The sequence below is a fragment of the Elgaria multicarinata genome, chromosome 2 (assembly GCF_023053635.1).
Source record: "Elgaria multicarinata webbii isolate HBS135686 ecotype San Diego chromosome 2, rElgMul1.1.pri, whole genome shotgun sequence".
Classification (NCBI taxonomy): Eukaryota; Metazoa; Chordata; class Lepidosauria; order Squamata; family Anguidae; genus Elgaria; species Elgaria multicarinata.
In genome coordinates this window covers 174,526,279-174,548,082 of record NC_086172.1, presented here as the reverse complement: position 1 = coordinate 174,548,082, position 21,804 = coordinate 174,526,279, and the positions used below count along the sequence as shown (strand labels likewise).

The following is a 21,804-nucleotide window of genomic DNA, read 5'->3' as shown; positions in this document are numbered from 1 at the left end:
AGAAGCTGGTTTCAGGCAGCCGGCTCGGGTCGACTCAGCCTTCCATCCTCCTGAGGTCGGTAAAATGAGTACCCAGTTAGCTGGGGGAAAGGTAATCACGGCCGGGGAAGGCAATGGCAAACCACCCCGCTATAAGGCCTGCCAAGAAAACATCAGCGAAAGCTGTTATCCCTCCAAGAGTCAGTAATGACTCAGTGCTTGCACGAGAGGTCCCTTTCTTTTCCTTTCCTTTGCGCCTATGGAGAATCACGGCCACAGCCAACGCTTATTTATTTATTACATTTTTATACCACCCAATAGCCGAAACTCTCTGGGCGGTTCACAACGCTTTCCACCGTTCTCGCAAGTTCACACCATGCGTCACTTTAACACTTCTATCTCTACAAGCAGAAAGAGCCTTGCTCCTCCCCCTCCTCCTTTGGCCTCCTGCTTCCGTCCTATGGTGTGTGTTTTTTAAAAAAACTCTATCGGTTTCCCTCCAATGGACAGCTGCGTATACTCAAAGTCCCGCCCCCTACCGCAAAGCACCAATCATATGAGAGCGTGTGAGACAGATAGATAGATAGATAGATAGATGGTCTCCACGCCTACCTACGTGCTTACGCAAGGCGGGGAGAGCCAATCAACGAAGACCAACAGGAAGTGACGTTGAAAAGAGCAGCAGTGGGAGGACTGGTTGGTTGGCTTGCTCAGTTGGGGGAGACTGGCTGGCGCAAGATGGGTGAGTTGAGTTGGTTTCCTCCCCTTCTTCCTGTTGACAGGTGTGTTATGTCTGCCAGTTGGAAAGCCGGGCAGGTGATGCAGACTGGTTTATTAGGGGCAGTGTTTGTTTATTTATGTGTTCATTTATTTGCTGGCTGGGGAATGGGCCCAACTTTGCACAGGTGTGATGACAGCCCTTTACAGGGAAGCCTTCAAGCAAAGTTATGCAGCTGTCAGAATTGGGCACATTGCACCTGCCCCATCCCAGTGAAGCTGCATGGCCCCTGCCATGGTGCACCCCTTATTAACTCGTTTTCAGAGAAACTAGGGTGGGTTTGGCTGCAACAACAACAACAACAACAATAATAATAATAATAATAATAATAATAAAAAATTATTTGTTACCCGCCTCTCCCTCTGGATTGAGGCAGGGTACAACACAAATGCAAACACCATAAAATACATATAATTGATTAAAACATTTAAAACTAATACATTATTAAAAGCAGCACATCATTAAAAGCCATCTAATAATGACGGTGGGGCTAAAGGCAAAGTCTGTGGGGGCCAAAATTTTAAAAAGGCACCGGTATATTGTAACCTTAAGTCCCTTATTGTCAGAGAACGTCAGCTATTCAGCAGTATAGAGAAAGTAATAATTAAAAAAAACCATAATCCTTAAAGGCATTTTAACTTTTTAGAATGGGGAAAGTGTACAGAAGCCAAGGAAGTGGGTGGGGCCCCTTAAGAAAACCCAGAGGGGGAGATTGGAACCTCAGGGTGGTTAAATTTGGCCCCTGGGCCTGAGGTTCCCCACCCCCTGGTATGCGCTGTACAGTTCCAAAATGCATATTAGGGCCATACTTTTTATTAGGCTAACTCAAAAAGCCACCAAAAATATGCAAGCTTTGGAGAGTCCCCAGTATTGCCGTAATCTGGATTTGGGCATCTTTCTTATGTCCTGCAGCTCCTAGGTTTGCTTTTTGTGGCAATGTATAATGTTATATGTGTCAATGCATGTAAAGGTTTTTCTTGCCTGCTGGCTCCATATCCTCTCTGGACATTTGGCATAACTTGTGAAAGACCCCATGTACATACAATGTGAGCGTAGGCTTTTAAATTGTGCTAGATGCATGCAGAGGGCGATACCTGTGATCCTACTCTCCCCTTACGAGGAACGCAAGAGTCATGCTGGATCAGACTAAACCCCTGTCTTGATGCATTTGGGAAGTCCACAAGAGAACATGAGTGCAATAGCACCAGCCCACTTCTGTTCCCCAGCAACTGGTATACAGAGGTACACTCTTGTCATAGGTGTACAGTCTTGTAGTCCTGCCTCTCTACTATAATGTCATATTAATTTCCAGTGTTTAGATGATAACCACTTCCAGCCTTCCCTTCTCTGGGCTCCCTGAAATCAGGATTTATTTATTTGCATGGGTGCTGTTGTGTGTCTGTACATGTGGTTTTGCCTTTGTGTGTAGGGTGACCACATGAAAAGGAGGACAGGGCTCCTGTATCTTTAACAGTTGCATAGAAAAGGGAATTTCAGCAGGTGTCATTTGTATATATGGGGAACCTGGTGAAATTCCCTCTTCATCACAACAGTTAAAGCTGCAGGAGCTATGCTGCAGCTATACTGTGACCAGATTTAAAAGAGGGCAGGGCACCTGCAACTTTAACTGCTGTGATGAAGAGGGAATTTCCCCAGGTTCTCCATATATACAAATGACACCTGCTGAAATTCCCTTTTCAATACAACTGTTAAAGATACAGGAGCCCTGTCCTCCTTTTTATAGGGTCACCCTATTTGTGTGACTATGGGCAAAGGATGAACTTAAAGCTAGTAAAAGAATGTGTTCGAATACTTTTGTGTGAGCTGTAATAATTCCTTTGGCCTTCCTATAAGCTGTAGATATTCAGCGAGACTGCCTTGGACTGTATTGTGGAAGAACAGTGGAAATAATAAACGGGACTGAAATTCACGGTGATTGTGGGGTGAGTAGAGGACTATAAAAAGACTCTTGAATATTTGAAACAATCCGTATAACATTTTAGCTCAAGGGGAAGCCGTTATTGGATATGGCTGTGGAAAATGATGGCCTAAACATATTTGGGGCCCTTCTGAATTGTTTTTTTCTGGCCTGTTCATTTGTATTTATCTCCTTCTCAAGCAAATATTTTCAGTAAAACTTTAAAAGAGGTTTTATAAAAAATGGCCTGTGATGAAACTCTCCAGGTGTGTCCAAGAGGACAAAGAACAGACATCCACAAAATCTGTCGGGAATGTGTGGGATCTCCAGAACACTATGATTGGCTTTACCTCGGCTTTATGGCAATGCTTCCTTTGATCCTGCATTGGTTCTTCATTGAATGGTATTCGGGGAAAAAGAGGTAAATATTAATTGAAACCAGATCTTGTTTCTTTCCGATGTCAAGCTGAATGTGTGTGTGTGTTTTTAAGTTGGGATTCAACACTCTGAACATAGGGAAACGCACACACACACACTAAAAAAACAACAACTTGAGGTTTTATTTGTCTGGAATTTTTTAATTAATGAGAGGGAGTTCTGGAAAAATCACCCCAAAAACATGTTTTTGCAGACAATTGGGCCCTGCTTGCTGCTCTGGAGGGAGATGCTGTGTCAAAGATTCTGGAGCTGTAGATTTATTTATTTATTAATTTATTATTGCATTTATATCCTGCCTTTTTTCCTTCAAGGAACCCAAGGCAGCATCCATAATCCTCCTCTCTGTTTTATCCTCACAACAACCACCCTGTGAGGTAGATTAGGCTGAGAGTCTGTGACTGGCCCAAAGTCGCCCAGTGGGTTTCCGTGACCGAGTGGGGACTAGAACCCAGATCTCCCGACGCCCAGTCCAACACTTTAGCCACTACGCCACACTGGATTTATCTTGTGCAGCCTTCAGTTTTCTTCTTTTCAGTACTGCTCTTGAGGACTTGTTTTCCCTCCTTCCAGCTCCAGTGCGCTGTTCCAGCACATCACTGCCTTAATTGAATGTAGCGTGGCAGCAATTGTTACTCTGCTTGTGAGTGACCCCATGGGCTCTCTGCATATCCGGTCTTGCAAGGTGTTAATGCTTTCTGACTGGTACACCATGCTTTACAATCCTAGTCCTGATTACGTTACCACTATTCACTGTACCCATGAAGCAGTCTATCCTCTGTGAGTATGATGCCTGCAGCCTCGCCTGTACATCCTTGTACTGTGTTGCAAACTTGACTGTTTTCTAAAATGCCCACCAATGAATGGCTGTTTCTAAACAAGTGTCCCTGCTGCTTGATCTTGTGTTACAATATAATCTTATGCAGGCTTACTTACCTGGGTGGATTCCTGCATTGAGCTGGGGGTTGTTGTTGTTGTTATTATTATTATTAATTTATTGCATTTTTATACTGCCCAGTAGCCGAAGCTCCCTGGGCGGTTCACAAAAACTAAAACCGTTCAGAGTATAAAACAAACAGTATAAAAACATGATATAAAATACACATTAAAACTGATCCAAAACTTACCATACAAGATTAAAACTCAATGGCCCCTTCCAACTCTCCTATTCTATGATTCTAAGTCAGGCCCATTGTGTTTACTGGGACTTACTCCTTGGTAAGTGTGTAGAGGATTGCCACCTTGCAGTGCAATCCTATACATGTCTACTCAGAATTAATCTCCACTGAGTTCAGTGGCACTTACTCCAAGCTAAGTGGGTATAGGATTGCCGCATTAGAGTCATGGCTTTCACCACTCTAGCTGATGCGTGTGCCTGCTCCCCAGAAAAACCTCCAAGTCCCCCATTACCGTCAGCCAGTCTTTCCTGACCTGGCCCCATCCAGATGTGTTGGACTGCAGCACTCATAATGTCCTGCCACGTCTGGAGGACATCAGGTTGGAGAAGACTGCTGCAAGCATTTTGTGCTAGTCTCTTGGCTCGTGGGCCAAAAGGGTGCCCCAAGAAAGGAAAGGGACTATATAGGTGATGAGAGAAGCTCCAGCAAAGTGATGCTGAAGGAGGCTGTTGGCCCAGCATAAGGAAAGACGCTGTCCTTTTAGGTGCCTTTATTAATATTTATCTTCTACCTTATCTGCTAAAAAAAACCCCATAAAGGTTGTGCACAACAATTTAAATCAAGAAACACTAAAGCAATCAAAACAAGAATATTAAACAGTAAAAACACTAAAATGTCACATTTTGTGAGGCCAAATTGAAAAGAGGAGTCTTCCTGCTTTCTAAAGGCCGAGAGAGTGACGGCCAACGCTAGTTCTCGAGGGAGGGCATTCCATGGTTTAGGGGTGGCACGACCCACGTATATCTTCTAGACCAGCCTTCCTCAACCTGGGGCGCTCCAGGTGTGTTGGACGGCATCTCCCAGAATGCCCCAGCCTGGGGCATTCTGGGAGTTGTAGTCCAACATACCTGGAGCGCCCCAGGTTGAGGAAGGCTGGTCTAGACAATCAAAGAAAATGGGAAGAGGTTCAGATGCTAGTGTGCATATGTGTTAGGGATCTCTGATAAGGGTGATTAAGGGCTCCAGAAAATATTTAAAATATAAGAATAAGGTTTTCAGTGTCAGCTCCTGAAGAAGGATTATTTCAGATCCGAAACGTTGAGCATTCCAGACGCAGACAAGAATTGTTAAAGATTTTAATCGTTTTTACCGACACCCAGAGCTAGTCTCTCAATCCACGCCTACACAGTGGGAAGAGGTTCAGATGCTAGTGTGCATATGTGTTAGGGATACAACGGAGTCCCCACCCCCTGCCCAAGCTTTTCCCATGCTGGAAGCAAGAGATGTCAATAGTGAGGTCTATGGGATTGTGGGTCTGGTAACCCCTGAGGAAGGCGCGGATTGAGAGACTAGCTCTGGTGCCGATAAAAATGATTAAAATCTTTAATAATTCTTGTCTGTGCTGGAATGCTCAACGTTTTGGATTTGAAATAATCCTTCTTCAGGAGCTGACACTTTATTCTTATATTTTAAATATTTTCTGGAGCCTTTTTCCTTTCTGAGCGTTTTGCTGAATTGCCTCTAACCAAAGAGTTCTGGCTCGTAACTGCAAGTCTGGTTTGCGTGCTCTCTGATAAGGGTGATTAAGGGCTCCAGAAAATATTTAAAATATAAGAATAAGGTTTTCAGTGTCAGCTCCTGAAGAAGGATTATTTCAGATCCGAAACGTTGAGCATTCCAGACGCAGACAAGAATTGTTAAAGATTTTAATCGTTTTTACCGACACCCAGAGCTAGTCTCTCAATCCGCGCCTACACAGTGGTGCCTTCTTACCCTGTCAACTACACATTTGCCCAACCCCTGAGGTGGGAAAGAGACCATTGAGGCAAGACAGTGTTGATATAAGCACAAAGTACCATAGCAAGAGCTCTGGGAAGCTGCTGCAGGGTGGTGTAGAACTCATTGTTAATCCGCTGAAAGCTGAGGTGCGCAACTCTTGGAACATTTGGTTAGTGCTCTAATGCCAGTCCCCTCTCTTCCAGGTACACCATTGTGTTTATATACTACGCCTTCTGTTTGGTGTTGATGATGATGCTTCGACCCCTTCTGGTAAAGAAGATTGCTTGTGGGCTAGGAAAGTCCGATCGATTTAAGAGCATTTATGCAGCTCTTTACTTCTTCCCCATCCTTACCGTGCTTCAGGCGGTTGGAGGAGGCTTGCTGTGTAAGTCGCCTTTATGTTCCAACCTGTAGGAAAACCACAGGCTGCTCTTGAGGGCGTAATTGTTTTACTGCTTTTAAATTCTATATTGTTTTCAACTTAGTTCATGGTTTAATTTGTTTTTAGCTGTGTATATTTATTGTTTTATACTGTATGCTTTCATCTGTACGCCGCCCTGAGATCTTAATGATATAGGGCGGGATAGAGATGTTTTAAATAAATAAATAAAAATAATTCCGATGTTGGGGTGGGGGATGCTACCGAATACATGCCTTAAAAATTATTTCAAAATTATTTATTTCAAATTCAGGACACTGTCATACTGTTCTGGAGGGGGGAAACTGGTGACGGTACTTTTTTTTTTTTAAAGACTTAAATATTTTTTGGGGGAAAAAACACATGGAAATTTAGATAGTATTCTGTCAGAAAAAAGTAGACTTAAGCAAAGATGCCTATATGTTGGCAAAAGCATGTTAAACATACTGCCAAGATGTTGGAGTAAGCTTCGGCTATTGGGCGGTATAGAAATGTAATAAAGAAATAAAATAAATAAATAAATAAATAAGATCTTTAAGTGCTTCTGAGCAAATAATAATAATAATAATTCTTACCCGCCTCTCCATTTTGATCGAGGTGGGGAACAACAGTAAGAATAAAATACTGATTAAAAACATAGTATACATTGTTAGAACATCCTAAAAAGCATCCTAAAATTCCACTGGATAGGCCTGCCGGAAGAGATCAGTCATTATAGCTTTCTTAAATGCTAAAAGACTGTTTAGTTGACGAATCTCCTCTGGCAGGCCATAGATTGTGAGCCCATATTGCAAGATTTTAAAACTTTTAGGGTGCAATCCTATGCATGTCGAAAGGCAGATCAGGGAATAGAGATTAGCTTGTGCTGGATGGGGTTACACTCCCCCTGAAGACACAGGTCCACAGCTTGGGTGGACTTCCGGATCCAGCCCTGAGCCTGGATGCCCAGGTTTCGGCGGTGGCCAGGAGTGCATTTGCACAGTTAAAAGCTAGTGCACCAGCTGCGCCTGTTCTTAGAAATGTCTGACCTGGCCACGGTGACGCATGACCTAGTTACATCCCGATTGGATTATTGTAACATGCTCTATGTGGGGCTGCCCTTGAAGAGTGTTCAGCAACTTCAGCTGGTTCAAAGAGCTGCTGCCAGATTGTTAACCTGGGCTGGTTACAGAGAGCACAGAATTCCCGTTAAAACAGCTCCACTGGCTTCCAGTCTGGTTTTGGGCACAATTCAAAGTGCTGGTTATGACCTATAAAGCCCTATATGGCTTGGGTCCAGGTTACCTGAAAGACCATATTCTCCCTTATGAGCCTGCCCGTGCTTTGACATCTTCAGGGTAGGCCCTTCTCTCAGTCCCACTACCATCACAAACACCGCCTGGTGGGAGCTTAGGAGAGGGCCTTCTCGGTGGCTGCTCCAGGGCTCTGGAACTCCTTTCTCTGGGAAGCTAGGCTGGCTTCCCTTTGCTATGCTTCCAGAGGCAGACAAAAAAAATGTTCCGGCAGGCCTTTGGGAATACTCTGGACCTCTGTTTATGTATTGGGCTTTTTAAAATTGTTCTTTATATTTTAAATGTTTTAATATTGCACAGCATTTGATTATATTTTAAACTTTTATATTTCTATTTATATGTTTTAATTTTTGTGAACCGCCCAGAGAGCTTCAGCTATTGGATAAAAATGTAATAAATAAATAAATAAATATGTTTTAATTTAGTAATTAAACCTGCCTTGACTCCCAGTATTGGGGAAAAGGCAAGATGGTGATGATGTTGTTTAGACCAGTGGTTCCCAATTGGTGGTCCACGGACCCCAGGGGGTCCGCGGCACCATTCACACATTCACCATTCATTTCTGGAGTCCACTGACAACGAATTCCTACCAGAAGTAAAATATAACATCACTGAGCACCTGCGACTAGCTTCAGAGATCACTTCCTTGCACCTAATCCTGAAAACTCAGGGATAAGGAATCCTTTTGAACGTGGTGATGTACAACTAACGACTCTATCTGCAGAAGACCAAGATGCACTTGCTGACGTGACTTGTGATGGTTCATTGAAATCATTTGTCAAAGAATATAGACTGGACCAATTCTGGGTGAAGGTTTTTCCTGATTATAAGAAGTTAGTTGAAAAAGCTTTGAAACATCTAGTTCCTTTTTGTTCCACATATCTTTGTGAACAAACATTTTTGACACTTTGTTATATGAAGGACAAGCATAGAAATCGGCTCGATGTTGATCCAGGTTTGAGATTAAAACTAGGAAATATTGAACTGGATGTGAAAGGGATTGTTCGGGACAAAAAGAGGCATGATTTCTCCCATCACATTTAGGTTTAGTAGCTGCTAGACATGTCATAATTTAATTGTGAACTAGACGTTAGTAAAATTAAATTTGTCTTTATATTCTTAATGAAATCATTGTCATTTTTGCATGGTAATATCACAAATATCACAAATTTTATGGTCTGTTTTTTAGTATACCTAAAATCCTTTTCTTATTAGGGGCTACCCCTTATTTTCTCCAAAAAAATTGCTTTGCTCAGGTAATTACCATAGACATAACAAAATTTTCAAAAGTAGGGGATCCATGGCTTGGCATTTGAAAAACAAAGGGTCCGCAGCTAATTGGGAACCACTGGTTTAGACGGAAAAAAGTCCTGCAATTCCCAAATTGGCTGACAAATGCTGGGAGTCGTAGGACTTTTTTTCTGTCTAAAAATGCTGCATAGGATTGTGCCTTCAGTGATGTAGGGAGCTTCGGCTATTGGGTGGTATAAAAATACAATAAATAAATAAATAATAGTAATCTTTATTGAAAAATAAAGTAATTGCATAATTGAGAAATATCATACTAGGTTTGTGTAAAACGTCCAGTTTTCCTTTCCAGACAGCCTTGTCTTATGCTCTTCTATTCCTGAGAAAGGCTCTAAATCAGGGGGTGTTGAACTTCTTTTGGTCCCGCGGGGGCCAGGGCCGGTGCTGCCATAGAGGCAGCTCAGGCGGCGGCCTAGAGCGCCAAGCAAAGGAGGGTGCTGAACGGCGCACCCGGAAGCTGCTCTCCTAGAGCAGCTTCTGGGCGTGCTGTTCCAACGCTGCTGCCCCGGCCACCCCCCAACTCCAGCGTCCTGGCTTCGAAGCCAGCACCTGGCCGGAAGCCGCTCCTGGCTTCCCAGGACACGGGTTGGGGGGGCCCTTCAGAATGGCGTGCCCGGAAATCACTTCCAGGTGCGCCGCTTCGAAGCCTTTGCCCCGCCCCCCAAAGCCAGGATGCTGGGGTTGGGGGGCAGGGCGGGGCGGCAGCTTCAGAACAGCGTGCCTGGAAGCCACTTCCGGGTGCGCCGCTTCGAAGCCTTTGCCCCGCCCCCCAAAGCCAGGATATTGGGGTTGGGTGGGGCGGGGCGGCAGCTTCAGAACGGCGTGCCCGGAAGCCACTTCCAGGTGCGCCGCTTTGAAGCCTTTGCCCCGCCCCCCAAAGCCAGGATATTGGGGTTGGGGGGCGGGGCGGGGCGGCAGCTTCAGAACAGCGTGCCTGGAAGCCACTTCCGGGCGCGCCGCTTCGAAGCCTCCGCCCTGCCCCCCAACCCCAGCGTTCTGGCTTCGAAGCCTGAACCGGGCGTGTGGGTGTGGGGCGGAGGCTTCAGTACAGCGCACCTGCCTAGGGCGCAAAATAGTCTGGCGCCGGCCCTGGCTGGGGCAGAATTCCAGTTTGAGAAAGGTCTCAGGGGCCTGATACCAGTAGTGGGTGGAGCCAAAGGCAGAGAAAGCAAAGTGGGCAGGGCCAGTTGTAACGCGTACCAACTTAGACATTTTCCCACCGACCATACAAACCGCGGCTCAATTCTAAGCAAGTTACTGAGGAGCAAGTCCCACTGCAACTTCACTCATGCCTGCAAAATCCAGTTCTGTTCTTTGCAGGGCATGTACAAGTTAATTGTCTTTTCATACCCTCTTATCTCGAATCACTTCTTGGTGATTCAGCTGTCTGGTTCTCCATCCCCTGCTCTAAATGTAGGGGTTGTTTTTGTGGAGCTCTGTCTAAAATTAAATCAGAGGCCAGGAGCTACTAACTTGTGAGAAACGCGCTGCCCGAGGACCATTTGGCCTTGTGAGTGCTACACCACTCTTCCCTTGATTTATTAGTAGGATACTAATTTGTGGCTGCAATTACGCACGCTTACCTGCGAGTAAGTCTGGCTGAACCCAATGAGGGCGCAAGATTGCATTGCCTAATAATCGTTTATTGGTGTGTAAGTGTAACATCCGGCTGTTTCCTTCCAGATTATGCTTTCCCTTACATCATCATAGTGTTATCGCTTGTTACCTTGGTTGTGTATCTATCAGCTTCTGAAGTAGAAGTAAGTAAAACATAGCTTCTTTTAAAGATGTATTAACCTCGTGGGGTTTTTTTTTTTATCAGCTATAATTTGACAGATAAGAAAAATGTGAAACACAAAGAAAACGGTCACAAACGAGTGATCGGAGATCTTTGAGCTATTCCAGAGGAATTAATCTTTTCTCTTCCAAAGTGTCCCATCTTGTTAGCTATAGTTTTGCCTTCAAAATGAATTACTCTGTGTTGACAGAAGCCTGGACGCCCACTAGTGTTTGATTCAGGTGAAGTCTTTGGGCTTGGTTCGCACGTTCTCTCCGCTCCACAGAGGGAGTTGTCCTCTGCTTGTTGAGGTTTGGGGACAGGTGATTCCCCCCCCCCCCCCCCGTCAGTGCTCTGAGCAGTTGACAGGACAGGAGAGGTTTGGGGACTGACTGCTTATCACCTGATAACACCAGACCTCCCCAACCTGGCACACTCCAGTTGGGTTGTCCATCACACCTGGAAGGCACAAGGTCAGGGAAATTTGTACTATATGCTCTCTCTGAAAGGAGGTGAAACACCACTACCTAATGCACAAAACCCCTCCCTCTTCAGTAGTGATGCTTACCTTATCAAATCAGTTGATGGCTAGTTTGCTCTAGCAGCAGCTGATCTTGGCTGACTTGACTGCTACTAGCCCAAACAGTTAATGGCTTCTTTAAAAAGGGAGCTAATTGCTGCAGGCGATAGCTTGATATGGTGCAATGGGGCTGTTTCTCCTGAGAGAGAAGAGAACAGGCAGCCAGGCAGTCCCACAGAGCTTGTCCTGGGCAGGATCTGCACGACTGCTTTAGAACGGTTTATAACAGAAGTGACAACTGTTGGGGCCCAGGACACACTACACATAGTTTTTAAACTGTTTTCAAAGTGTCTTATTCTGCATGGTGTAGATCTGGCCCTGCTTTCCCATCTGTTCTAAACATTCAGGGCTGGAAGCCCCTCCTCTCCTCAGAACTCCAAATTATTGACAGTTGTCAATCTGGATACTGTGTTATACTGTTGTTTTTATATTTTTGATGGTTTTAAATGTTGTATACTTTTTTCTTAATGTCCACTGTTTTTTTTAACTTTTGTAAACCGCCCAGAAAGCTTCGGCTATGGGGCGGTATATAAATTTAATAAATAAAAATAAGTAAATAAAATATTTACTTCATCTCTATGCTGCCCAATAGCCAAAGCTGTCTGGGTGGTTCGCAGAAATTAAAACCATGAAGTACAGCATGAAATATAAAAAATACGGAAGCTTAAAATCACAATGTAAAAACAGAGCATATGCCAAGGAGTGTGTGTGAGAACCAAGCCTTTTTCAGGCGTTTCCCCAAGGAACCGGCATGGGGGGAAAAAGGGTGCTTTAAAAGCACTGCGGTTAAGTTCTGTTCCTTTTAATAGGGTGACCCTATGAAAAGGAGGACAGGGCTCCTGTCTCTTTAACAGTTGCATAGAAAAGGGAATTTCAGCAGGTGTCATTTGTATATATGGAGAACCTGGTGAAATTCCGGCTTCATCACAACAGTTAAAGCTGCAGGAGCTATACTTGAGTGACCAGATTTAAAAGAGGGCAGGGCACCTGCAGCTTTAACTGTTGTGATGAAGAGGAAATTTCCCCAGGTTCTCCATATATACAAATGACACTCGCTGAAATTTCCTTTTCAATACAACCGTTAAAGATACAGGAGCCCTGTCCTCCTTTTCATATGGTCACCCTACTTTTAACGAACGGTGCATTTAACGTTTCACAATGCAAAGGTGAATGAACCTCGTTCGAACTGTGCATTAACCTTAGCGCTGAATGCTTCAAGACTATATGAATGTAAAAACTAATGGCAACGTGTTGGGTTCTGTTTTTTTGTTTTTACCAGACTTTCAAAGATCTCCTTGTCAGGAAGAAAAGGCTTATCGTTCTGTTTAGCCATTGGCTGCTGCATGCCTACGGAATCATCTCCATTTCCAAGCTGAACAACGTTTACCAGGACTTGCCTCTCTTGGCTTTGGTGCCTACACCTGCCCTCTTTTACTTGCTTACTGCAAAGTACACCGAACCTTCCCGGATTCTCTCTGAGGGAGCAAATGGGCGTTAACTGTAGCTGATGTCAATCCGGGCAAGTAGCAGTCCCGGATGTGTCGAGCTTCTCAGATCCGTCCTCTGTCGTCGTCCTCTTATAGGAAGTTGTCAGTTCTCTATGGACACGACTCCCTAGGAAGACGGCTTCACTCCTACACCAGCTGCAAGGCAGATTCTGGCCTCTTGAACAACTTACGGATGTGCTGCGCATGACATGGCCTCAACTGCTTTCTCAGCCGCCGGAGCCGAAGGCCCCGTTGGCTTGAATGGTGAAGAAGAACCCGGGCCTGCCCCCTCTGTGTATGATTGTCAATGACGTATGGACATGAAACGTTTTGTACAGCATACTTGGAAACAGTAACGTATTTATTTCACAACGCGGTGTTAAACACATCTTTCAATAAGGATAAGTAGTAGTTTCAGTGTTCTAGTTTCAGTCCACGGTCCTTGTAGTCTTTTTGTTCCTAGATAAGAAGTTTGGGGGGGGGAATTAGCTATTTAAAGAATACTGTACAAATACTCTTATCAAGTTACGTAAGAGCAACGAGATGGTGTCAACCATTCACATCAAGAAGGTCTGCCTAAGAAATGATTCCCTGTGAATCGTGCCCTTTCAGGCACCCATCAACTTGGAGAGGAGAGAATGGACATCCCTTCCCTCTTCCGCAATAAATACCTTTCACCAAATTTCCATTAGCATTTGTTAAGCAGCGGCAAAACTCTCCAGGCTTAAGCCTGTTAAGAGTTGATGTACGTGCAAAGAAGGGTTGTGAGCAAATGAACAAGGGGCTGCACGAACCTTGCCTGTCCTTTTTTAAAAAAAACGTTCCTAGACCACAGATTCCATTTCTCCAAAACTGAGCCTCCATATTCCACTCGCGTTTCGTTTGAATCCACCAGTGTGTAGTTTAGATGCAAGCAGCTGTCAGGAAATGGCCTCTGCTTTGTGCCTCTTCTCCTACCTAAGCAAAGCCATGACTGCCCATCTTAGGAAGGTGTCCTGAGTACAGGACATCCCCCCCCACCCCCCACCCCGGAGTGTGCCAGGTCATCTTCCCATTCGGGTGGGCTTCCCTGAGTTGTCCGTCATCCATCCTCCTGTTCTCCGAGATAAAATGATGATTCCAAATAGTTTTGGTCTTCATGATAACATCTTTGCATGGATCTCTAAGTGCATGGATCTCCAAGTGGAAATTGTGGCTTGTTCACGTTTTACGCTGACTAGATGCTATGTTTTTGTTTGGTTTTACCTTGTACTGCTTACCTTTCTCACCCCCTTGGTTGTCATTTTTAAATAAAACCTTTATGACTGGAGAATGGCTGTTTATTGGGATCCACTCTAAGATGTATCTCCCACAAACCCGGCTGCTCAACTTGTACAATACACCCTTTAACCTGTGTGCATTGCTTTAAGGAGACAAGAGGGGAAATTGGCTGACTTTTTTACCAGAGGTAACTGGATACTCAGCTGGCTCTTCCCAGATACCGTGAAACTTCTCTGCACCCCACTGGCTGGGGAATAAATGCAAAATGGTGACAAAACGTAAATGTTGCCCACTTTGCAGGGTTATAGTGCATACAGAAAGGGCTCCATGAAAACATCCATTTACCTCTCTCTCTCCCTCTCTCTCTCTCTAATTAATTCAAATTCTGTGCAAAGGTAATTCAAATGTTGTGTTAAGGAAACTCAAAATCTGCAATCCCTGTATAAATATAAGCAAACGTGTATGATTTTTCTACCTAATTTCATACACTTTTGCTGGTTATCTTGGCCTTTCCAGTACAGTCAAGGTGGGATGAGAAAGGACAACAAAAGCTTTTTGTGCCCTATTTTCTAAGCAAGCTATTAGTGAGAACAAGCAGAACAGCTCCTGTCCTGGCATACTGAGAAAGTTACCTTCTGCCGGAATAGACACCTGCCCTACTAATATCGATACAGTCCTGGGTCTTTTACTGGTGCTGTGTGTGTGTGTGATATATACTACAGCAGCCAAGAATCTATTTCACAGACTGGCCCTTTCTACACCTACAGGTGTAGAGGGAGAGAGAGGGGGCGATACCAGACTTACCTGCTTCCGGGATCGTCGCCCTCAGTCCACGTGGGCTGCGCAACGTCACAGGCGTCGCGCACGCCATTTTTTTTTAAAGAGAAAGAGCTGGACAGTGAAAATTAAGGTAAAAAAAGGCCCCGACCCCACTCCCCACCCCAGATGGCCCTGGACTCCACCCGTCCCACATCTTTCCCTCTGATGACGCCTGCTACTTGCAGGGAAGAGGGAAGAAGTCGGGACAGGCGCCCACACCGCCCACGGGATCGTCCCGGGACCGCAGGTAAAACCAGGATAACTGAGGTCTCGGTTATCCCAGGGAAATGGAGGGATCATCCTTCTCTGCTCCCAGGATCCCCTGGGAGGATCCCTCAAAAACAGATGGTGCAGAAAGGGCCTGTGATTCTTGCTGTTTCAAATGCCTTCAGTAAAAAACAACCAATACACCATGATTAATTGGTACTCCGGGCTACACGTTGAAAGAAAGCTTACCTTGTCATCTTCTGTAGATTTGCTTTTTAACAGAGACTCCATTGCTTCATAGTTTAGCTGTAGCCCATCATGAACATAAACAAGTTTATCATTCTTTTTTTTATTTCTTCTGATATGTTCTTCCAGAATATGCAAGATGTCATGCTGATACTCCAAGAACATCTGCAGTGGGATAGGGACAGGCAGCTTATCTTCTAGCCAGGAAATTCAATTCAATTTGGTGTGGTAAGATTCAGATAGAGAACAGGCAGTCATCACAACTTAGAATACAGCAGGCCTGTTCAAACACAATAAATTCCTGGAGGCAAAGGCTATCAATGGCTACTAGCCCTGATGGTTGGATGCTATCTCCAGTATTTGAGGCAGTAAGCCTGTGTGCCCCAGTTGCTGGGGAACATGGGTGGGAGGGTGCTGTTGCACCATGTCCTGCTTTGTTGGTCCCTGGTCAACAGCTGGTTGGCCACTGTGAGAACAGAGTGCTGGACTAGATGGAGTCTTGGTCTGATCCAGCATCAGGGCACTTCTGATGTTCTCATGCAATTATTTACAAGCCTGCTTTATGGGAAATATAATCTGACATACGATTGTAAGACGCCATCGATTGTAAGACGCACACTAATTTCAGTACCACCAACAGAAAAAAAAACCTTAAGACACACCCGTGATTCTAAGACGCACCCTGTTTTTAGAGATGTTTATATGGGGGGAAAAGTGCGTCTTCGAATCGAAGAAATAGGGTACTTGAATTCACGTATGTGGTCTTGGTGTTCACCTGTGTTAAAGGCGTTTTGAGTGGAGGTTAGATGGAAGGTGTTTGTTTTCTTTCACCATGCCTTTTGTAAACCGTCCAGAGAGCTTCAGCTATAGGGCGGTATATAAATGTAATAAATAAATAAATAAATGCCTGAATCTAAGAGAAATGAAAACAAAGCAAACTGCAGCTTCAAAGGCAAAAGCCTGCATGTGCCATTTCTCCCAGTGCCTAAGGTACAATTAGATGAGCCAGGAAGAATGAGCAAAAGCTCTGTGGTTACAAGATTGACATCCGGGCATGTTTTGCACCTACTACTTTTTCTAACCTGACAGCCAGGCCACAATCCATTGGGAAGTTCTGCGCAAGCTCCCCTGAAGTATTAGCAGCAGGGTTCCAAAGGGCTGGCACAGGAACTGCGTCCCTCAAGTGCCCTTGTAACAGTGCCACAACATACCTTGTGAAGAAGGTCATCCTTGATCCATTCCTTGTTGAAAATGTCTAAAATAAATTAAGAAATATTAGTGTGTCTGAAAAATATCTGCCAAAGCTGCTTGGGGTTTTAAAATGGTCTAAATTCTCCCACCCTAGAGGCCTTCAAGCGGCAGCTGAACATCCATCCGTCAGGGAGGCTTTAAGGTGGATTCCTGCATTGAGCAGGGGGTTGGATTCGATGGCCTTAGAGGCCCCTTCCAACTCTCCTATTCTATGACATTTAAAGCTGTTTTGGAATTTGCACTTGAGACCAAATAACTTACTTTTTATCATCAGTGCTATGGCACTTGGAACTTGCAGAACCCATTTTAAAAATACAATATTACTACCATTAAACAAAAGTGGAATTCTATATTAAAAAAAAATGAGGTCATGCAACTTGTAGCAGGGTATGTTTTCAGCTGTTGGCTGTCACTAGGCGCAGGTTTAATTTCTACTCCACTTCTGTTCTTGAGTGCACCCTTTACTTTCTCCCATGTACATGACTGAACTGCTGTGACTCATTGCTGCGGGGAAAAAATAAGTGGTAAACTGCCAGGGCTTCTTTCGCGATGGCAAAATCTGTGCTACTCTGAAACTGGGTGGCCACCACTGACAGGATCCCAATTGGGGGGTGAGTGGGGAGGCAATGGCGGTTTCAGGCAATTACCCAGAGAGATGCATTATATCTCACAAGGATCCTTGCAAAATACAACCCTTTGCTCAGCACACCTCACCCGTCATAATAAAGGGCATTTTGCTATTTTGTATTTACTTCATTTTTTAAAAAATGCCTGTGCCACTCAGCAGCACAAGTGATTCAAGGGCAGGGTACACTATAAAAAAATGTTGAAACCTAAGGCAATACAAGAAAACTAATAGCCAATAGCCATAATAATAATAAAAAAAACAGTAATAAAAAATTCAATTACAGAAGCAGACTGAGAGATTATACAAGCTAAAGTGTCTGGATAAAATGATATGTCTTAACCAGGCGCCAAACCGATTGTAAGTTAGGTTTCAGGCAAAATTCTTTAGGGACGGCAATCCAAAGATTGCCTTTTATGCTGTGCATGGTGCAATGAATGTTAATCCAATGGGTAGATTAAATTGACCCTGTCCAGATGACACGCTAAGCCACTGTGGTTAAGCCTTTTGAGCTAAACATTATGGATTATTGTGTCATGTGAATTGTTCCTACCCATGGTGGCTATGTAACCATGGTTTAAACACGTTCACTAACCATTTACTGCAAAGGGGTCAGCGGCCTAGCCATGGCATAGTGCAGCCTTCCTCAACCTGGGGCGCTCCAGATGTGTTGGACTGCATCTCCCAGAATGCCCCAGCCACCTGGCTGGGGCATTCTGGGAGTTGTAGTCCAACACATCTGGAGCGCCCCAGGTTGAGGAAGGCTGGCATAGTGTGTTGTCTGAACAGGCCCATTACTTTTTCATTTCCTGTTTTAAAAATGCATATAAATATGTGACACGGAATAACGGGCTCAAGTTAAAGGAAGCCAGATTCCAGCTGGACATCAGGAAAAACTTCCTGACTGTTAGAGCAGTGCGACAATGGAATCAGTTGCCTGGTGAGGTTGTGGGCTCTCCCACACTAAAGGCCTTCAAGAGGCAGCTGGACAAGCATCTGTCGGGGATGCTTTAGGGTGGATTCCTGCATTGAGCAGGGGGTTGGACTCGATGGCCTTGTAGGCCCCTTCCAACTCTGCTATTCTATGATTCTATGATTCTATGTGTGTGTGTGTCTTTGTAAATATATGTACATGCTGTTATTTAAGAAGAACCCTAAACAACCCCATGTCTAAAAAAACCAATCAAAACATCCATGCCGTCTCCTAGTGCTAATATCATCTCATGCTTGCAGCCATTCAAACTTGAGCTTCTGGTTGATCATGCAGTGTGTGCAGTTTGGCTCAGCTTCAGTTTGGAGCCACAGGGTAGTGAGGGTCGTTTCGACAGCTGAGCATGGACCAGTCTGGGGGAAAAGCTGCCATGAAGCTACACCCTTGTACGCTCCTCAGGCAATGGCAAGCATCTGCCCAAATTGGTGAAGATGTTTTTATTCATTTTCAACAAGTTTTTTTTTTTTAAATCACATCTAATTCCTGCCACATGTCACTTACCATAAAGGGCACTCCTGTCTTTCTGGATCTGTTGTCGCTTTGACTGATAGACTTTTGCCTCACTGTCCATTGTGGAAATATCTTCTTTGAGATACGCAATGCCCTGTAGAGGGGAAAATCCGCCGATTTATGTCAGCATCCGACATACTGTTAATCATTTATAAAGTGCATTAAATTTCCTAAGTGATGAACAGAGATTAAAAAGAAGGATGGCCCTTGCCTGCAGGCTCATAATCTGCAAAAGGGGAAAGGAAAGGGGAGGGAAGCCCCCCCCCCCCACAAAAGCCAATCTAGGTACCACTTTTTAAAGCTATGTAATTTGTTCAAATGAAGAAGGATATAGAACAGGAGTGGGCTGCCTCTTTTCAACTGAGGAATGCATTTCCTCGGAGCTTATTTTTCAGGGGCTGAATGCCTGTGGTGGGCAAGGCCAAAATGGATGGAGCCAGAAAACCTCATATTCTTTTTCTTTCTTAAGATGACCTCAGACTGTTTCTCTCTTAAGAATCATTACAGACAAAAAGTGTTTGGGATAGTGATGGTCTCTAGGTTGTGGTCTCTCAAGAGGCAGCTGGACAACCATCTGTCAGGGATGCTTTAGGGTGGATTCCTGCATTGAGCAGGGGGGGTTGGACTCGATGGCTTTATTAGGCCCCTTCCAACTCCACTATTCTATGATTTTAAATCATTGGTGCCCCCTTTTTAATGCCATCATGAGGTTACACTCTCTGTCTTTCTCCTACGTGTAAACCCCACATACCACACACCCCATCTACATGTACAGCATTCTTTCTCTGGGCCTGTTCAGACAACACAGTAAGCCATGGCAAGGCTGCTAAGCCTTTTGCAGCAAGTGGTTAGTGAGCATGTTTAAACCGTGGTTATGTAGCCTCCATGGTTAGGAATGGTTCACATGACACACTAAGCTATAACGTTTAGTTGAAAATGCTTAACCACCGTGGCTTATTGTGTGGTCTGAACAGGGTCTCTCTCTCTCTCTCTCTCTCTCTCTCTCTCTCTCTCTCTCTCACACACACACACACACACACACACACACACTCCCCACTTTTCAAAGTGTGGATCTGTCTGTGTCTGCACTTTCAAACCATCCTGCTCTGGCTGGGAAGAATCATAGAATAGCAGAGTTGGAAGGGATACTGTTTTCTCCCCAGCCAGACAGGCTTGCCACTTGAAAGCACGGATCGGGCTGGATCCATGGGTTCTACATGCTCTTGAAGTGGCTTCAAAGTGCTTTTAAAGGGCTGAGTCTGCCAAAAATTCCACAGGGCACCTAAAATGTGGCTCAGGCCCACGGGCTGCTGAGCTCTGCTGCAAAAGATCTCCCCAAGTCTCTCTTCCCTTGAGCAAACAATGTTTCCACACTTCCGTACCATAACATCGATGTGTGCTAAAAACCTGATTTAGAAGAAGAAGATTCCCAGAAAGTGAAAATCCTAAGCAGCAGATCCTCAACACCATCGCACATGTAACCAACCAAGAGCCACATGTGGCAACTGAAAAGGCTAACACCTTTTTTTGTGGCATAAGCTTTTGTGGTCCATATAGGCCACATTGTTAGATGCATGACAGACATCTAAAGTGGGCAAGCTTATATGCCCTGCACTGAAAGCAAGACAAAAGTGTTTTACAAACTGAGATCAAAGATAATGCAAGTGAATAGTAAGATGGTAGGTCCTATGCAGGGCACAAATAAATTCAGAATCCAGTCAAAGGAGCATAACATCCAATCAACATGAGCATGATATCATCCCTGAAACTGGCAGCCCATTGAGGGAAACATCATCATCATCATTATTATTATTATTTGTATCCTGCCTTTTGCCCAATACTGGGCCTCAAGGCGGCCTTACAAAGTTTAAAACATACATTGGAGAAAAAAAACACGTTTAAAATACACAACAAAATTATAAGTCATTAACATAGATGGAGGGCCTGATTATTCTCCAAAGGCCTGCTGGAAAAAACAAGTTTTTGCCTGCTTCCGAAACCCCATCAAGGAGGGAGCCAGCCTAGCTTCCCCGGGAAGAGAGTTCCAGAGCACCGGAGCAGCCACCGAGAAGGCCCTCTCCCATGTTCCCACCTGGGGGGTGGGGAGATCTACACTACTGCTTTAAAGCGTTTTAAAGCGCTTTATAACAGTTTTGACAACTGTTTAGGCCCAGGACACACTGCATATACAGGTTTCAAAATGTTTTCAAAGTGCTTTAAAGCGCTTTAAAAGCAGTAGTGTAGATCCCCACCCCCAAGCGTGCTTGTGAAGATGGTGGGACTGAAAGAAGGGCTTCTCCAGAAGATCTCAAAGCACGAGCAGGCTCATAAGGGAGGATACGGTCTTTCAGATAACCTGGACCCAAACCATATAGGGCTTTATAGGTCATAACCAGCACTTTGAATTGTGCCCGGAAACAGACTGGAAGCCAGTGGAGCTGTTTTAACAGGGGAGTTGTATGCTCCCTGTAACCAGCCCCAGTCAACAATCCGGTTGGAGTTTCCAAACACTCTTCAAAGGCAGCCCCACATAAAGCACATTACAGTAATTCAATCAGGATGTAACTAAGGTATGTGTCACCGTGGCCAGGTCCAACAGCTCTAGGAACAGGCGCAGCTGGCGCACTAGCTTTAAACAATGTAAACTAACATATATCTCTTTCCTTTCTGGAAAAAGCTGGTGATTCCCAGGTTTTGTTGAGACCAAGCGCCACAGTGGCTGGAGTCACACAACATGACGAGGCAGGGTATGGGTTGTCATAACAAAGTATGGTTTGTTAACCATGAACAACCTATGAAGAGAACCCATGGTTTCTTGTGGTTGTAAACTGTGGTTTGTTCATGGTTAACAATAGCATGGCATGGTTCACATAAAACAACAACCCACGGTTCGATGATAATCCATGGTTCAACAACAAACCACAGTTCAAACCATATTCAACCCATACTCTGGTTTGTTGTCTTGTGTGAATCAGGTCAGTGTCAATTTCACCTATGATTTACAGTTTCGCAGCTTTACACAGAAT

At 44.5% G+C, this 21,804-nt stretch overlaps 2 protein-coding genes across 3 annotated transcripts in view; one reads left to right on the top strand and one right to left on the bottom strand.

Moving 5' to 3' along the window:
* JKAMP (JNK1/MAPK8 associated membrane protein) overlaps positions 1-14,181 on the top strand; it is a 405,493-nt gene extending 391,312 nt beyond the window's left edge. The window contains exons 1-7 of one of the 2 annotated variants that reach the window (XM_063118219.1): positions 672-721; positions 2,612-2,700; positions 2,942-3,096; positions 3,684-3,890; positions 6,211-6,392; positions 10,709-10,785; positions 12,662-14,181. In XM_063118219.1, coding sequence (XP_062974289.1) covers positions 718-721; positions 2,612-2,700; positions 2,942-3,096; positions 3,684-3,890; positions 6,211-6,392; positions 10,709-10,785; positions 12,662-12,880 — 933 coding nt within the window. In that variant the 5' untranslated portion in view covers positions 672-717 and the 3' untranslated portion in view covers positions 12,881-14,181. Of the gene's footprint in view, positions 1-671; positions 722-2,611; positions 2,701-2,941; positions 3,097-3,683; positions 3,891-6,210; positions 6,393-10,708; positions 10,786-12,661 lie in introns of those variants that run through there. The other variant, XM_063118220.1, reaches the window with a different exon arrangement.
* A 703-nt stretch (positions 14,182-14,884) lies between these two features.
* LOC134393473 (coiled-coil domain-containing protein 175-like) overlaps positions 14,885-21,804 on the bottom strand; it is a 53,613-nt gene continuing 46,693 nt past the window's right edge. The window contains exons 17-20 of the mRNA XM_063118500.1: positions 18,770-18,872; positions 16,613-16,656; positions 15,405-15,566; positions 14,885-14,890 (exon numbers count right to left, since the gene is read on the bottom strand). Of these exons, the coding sequence (XP_062974570.1) occupies positions 14,885-14,890; positions 15,405-15,566; positions 16,613-16,656; positions 18,770-18,872 (315 nt within the window). The remainder of the gene's footprint in view (positions 14,891-15,404; positions 15,567-16,612; positions 16,657-18,769; positions 18,873-21,804) is intronic.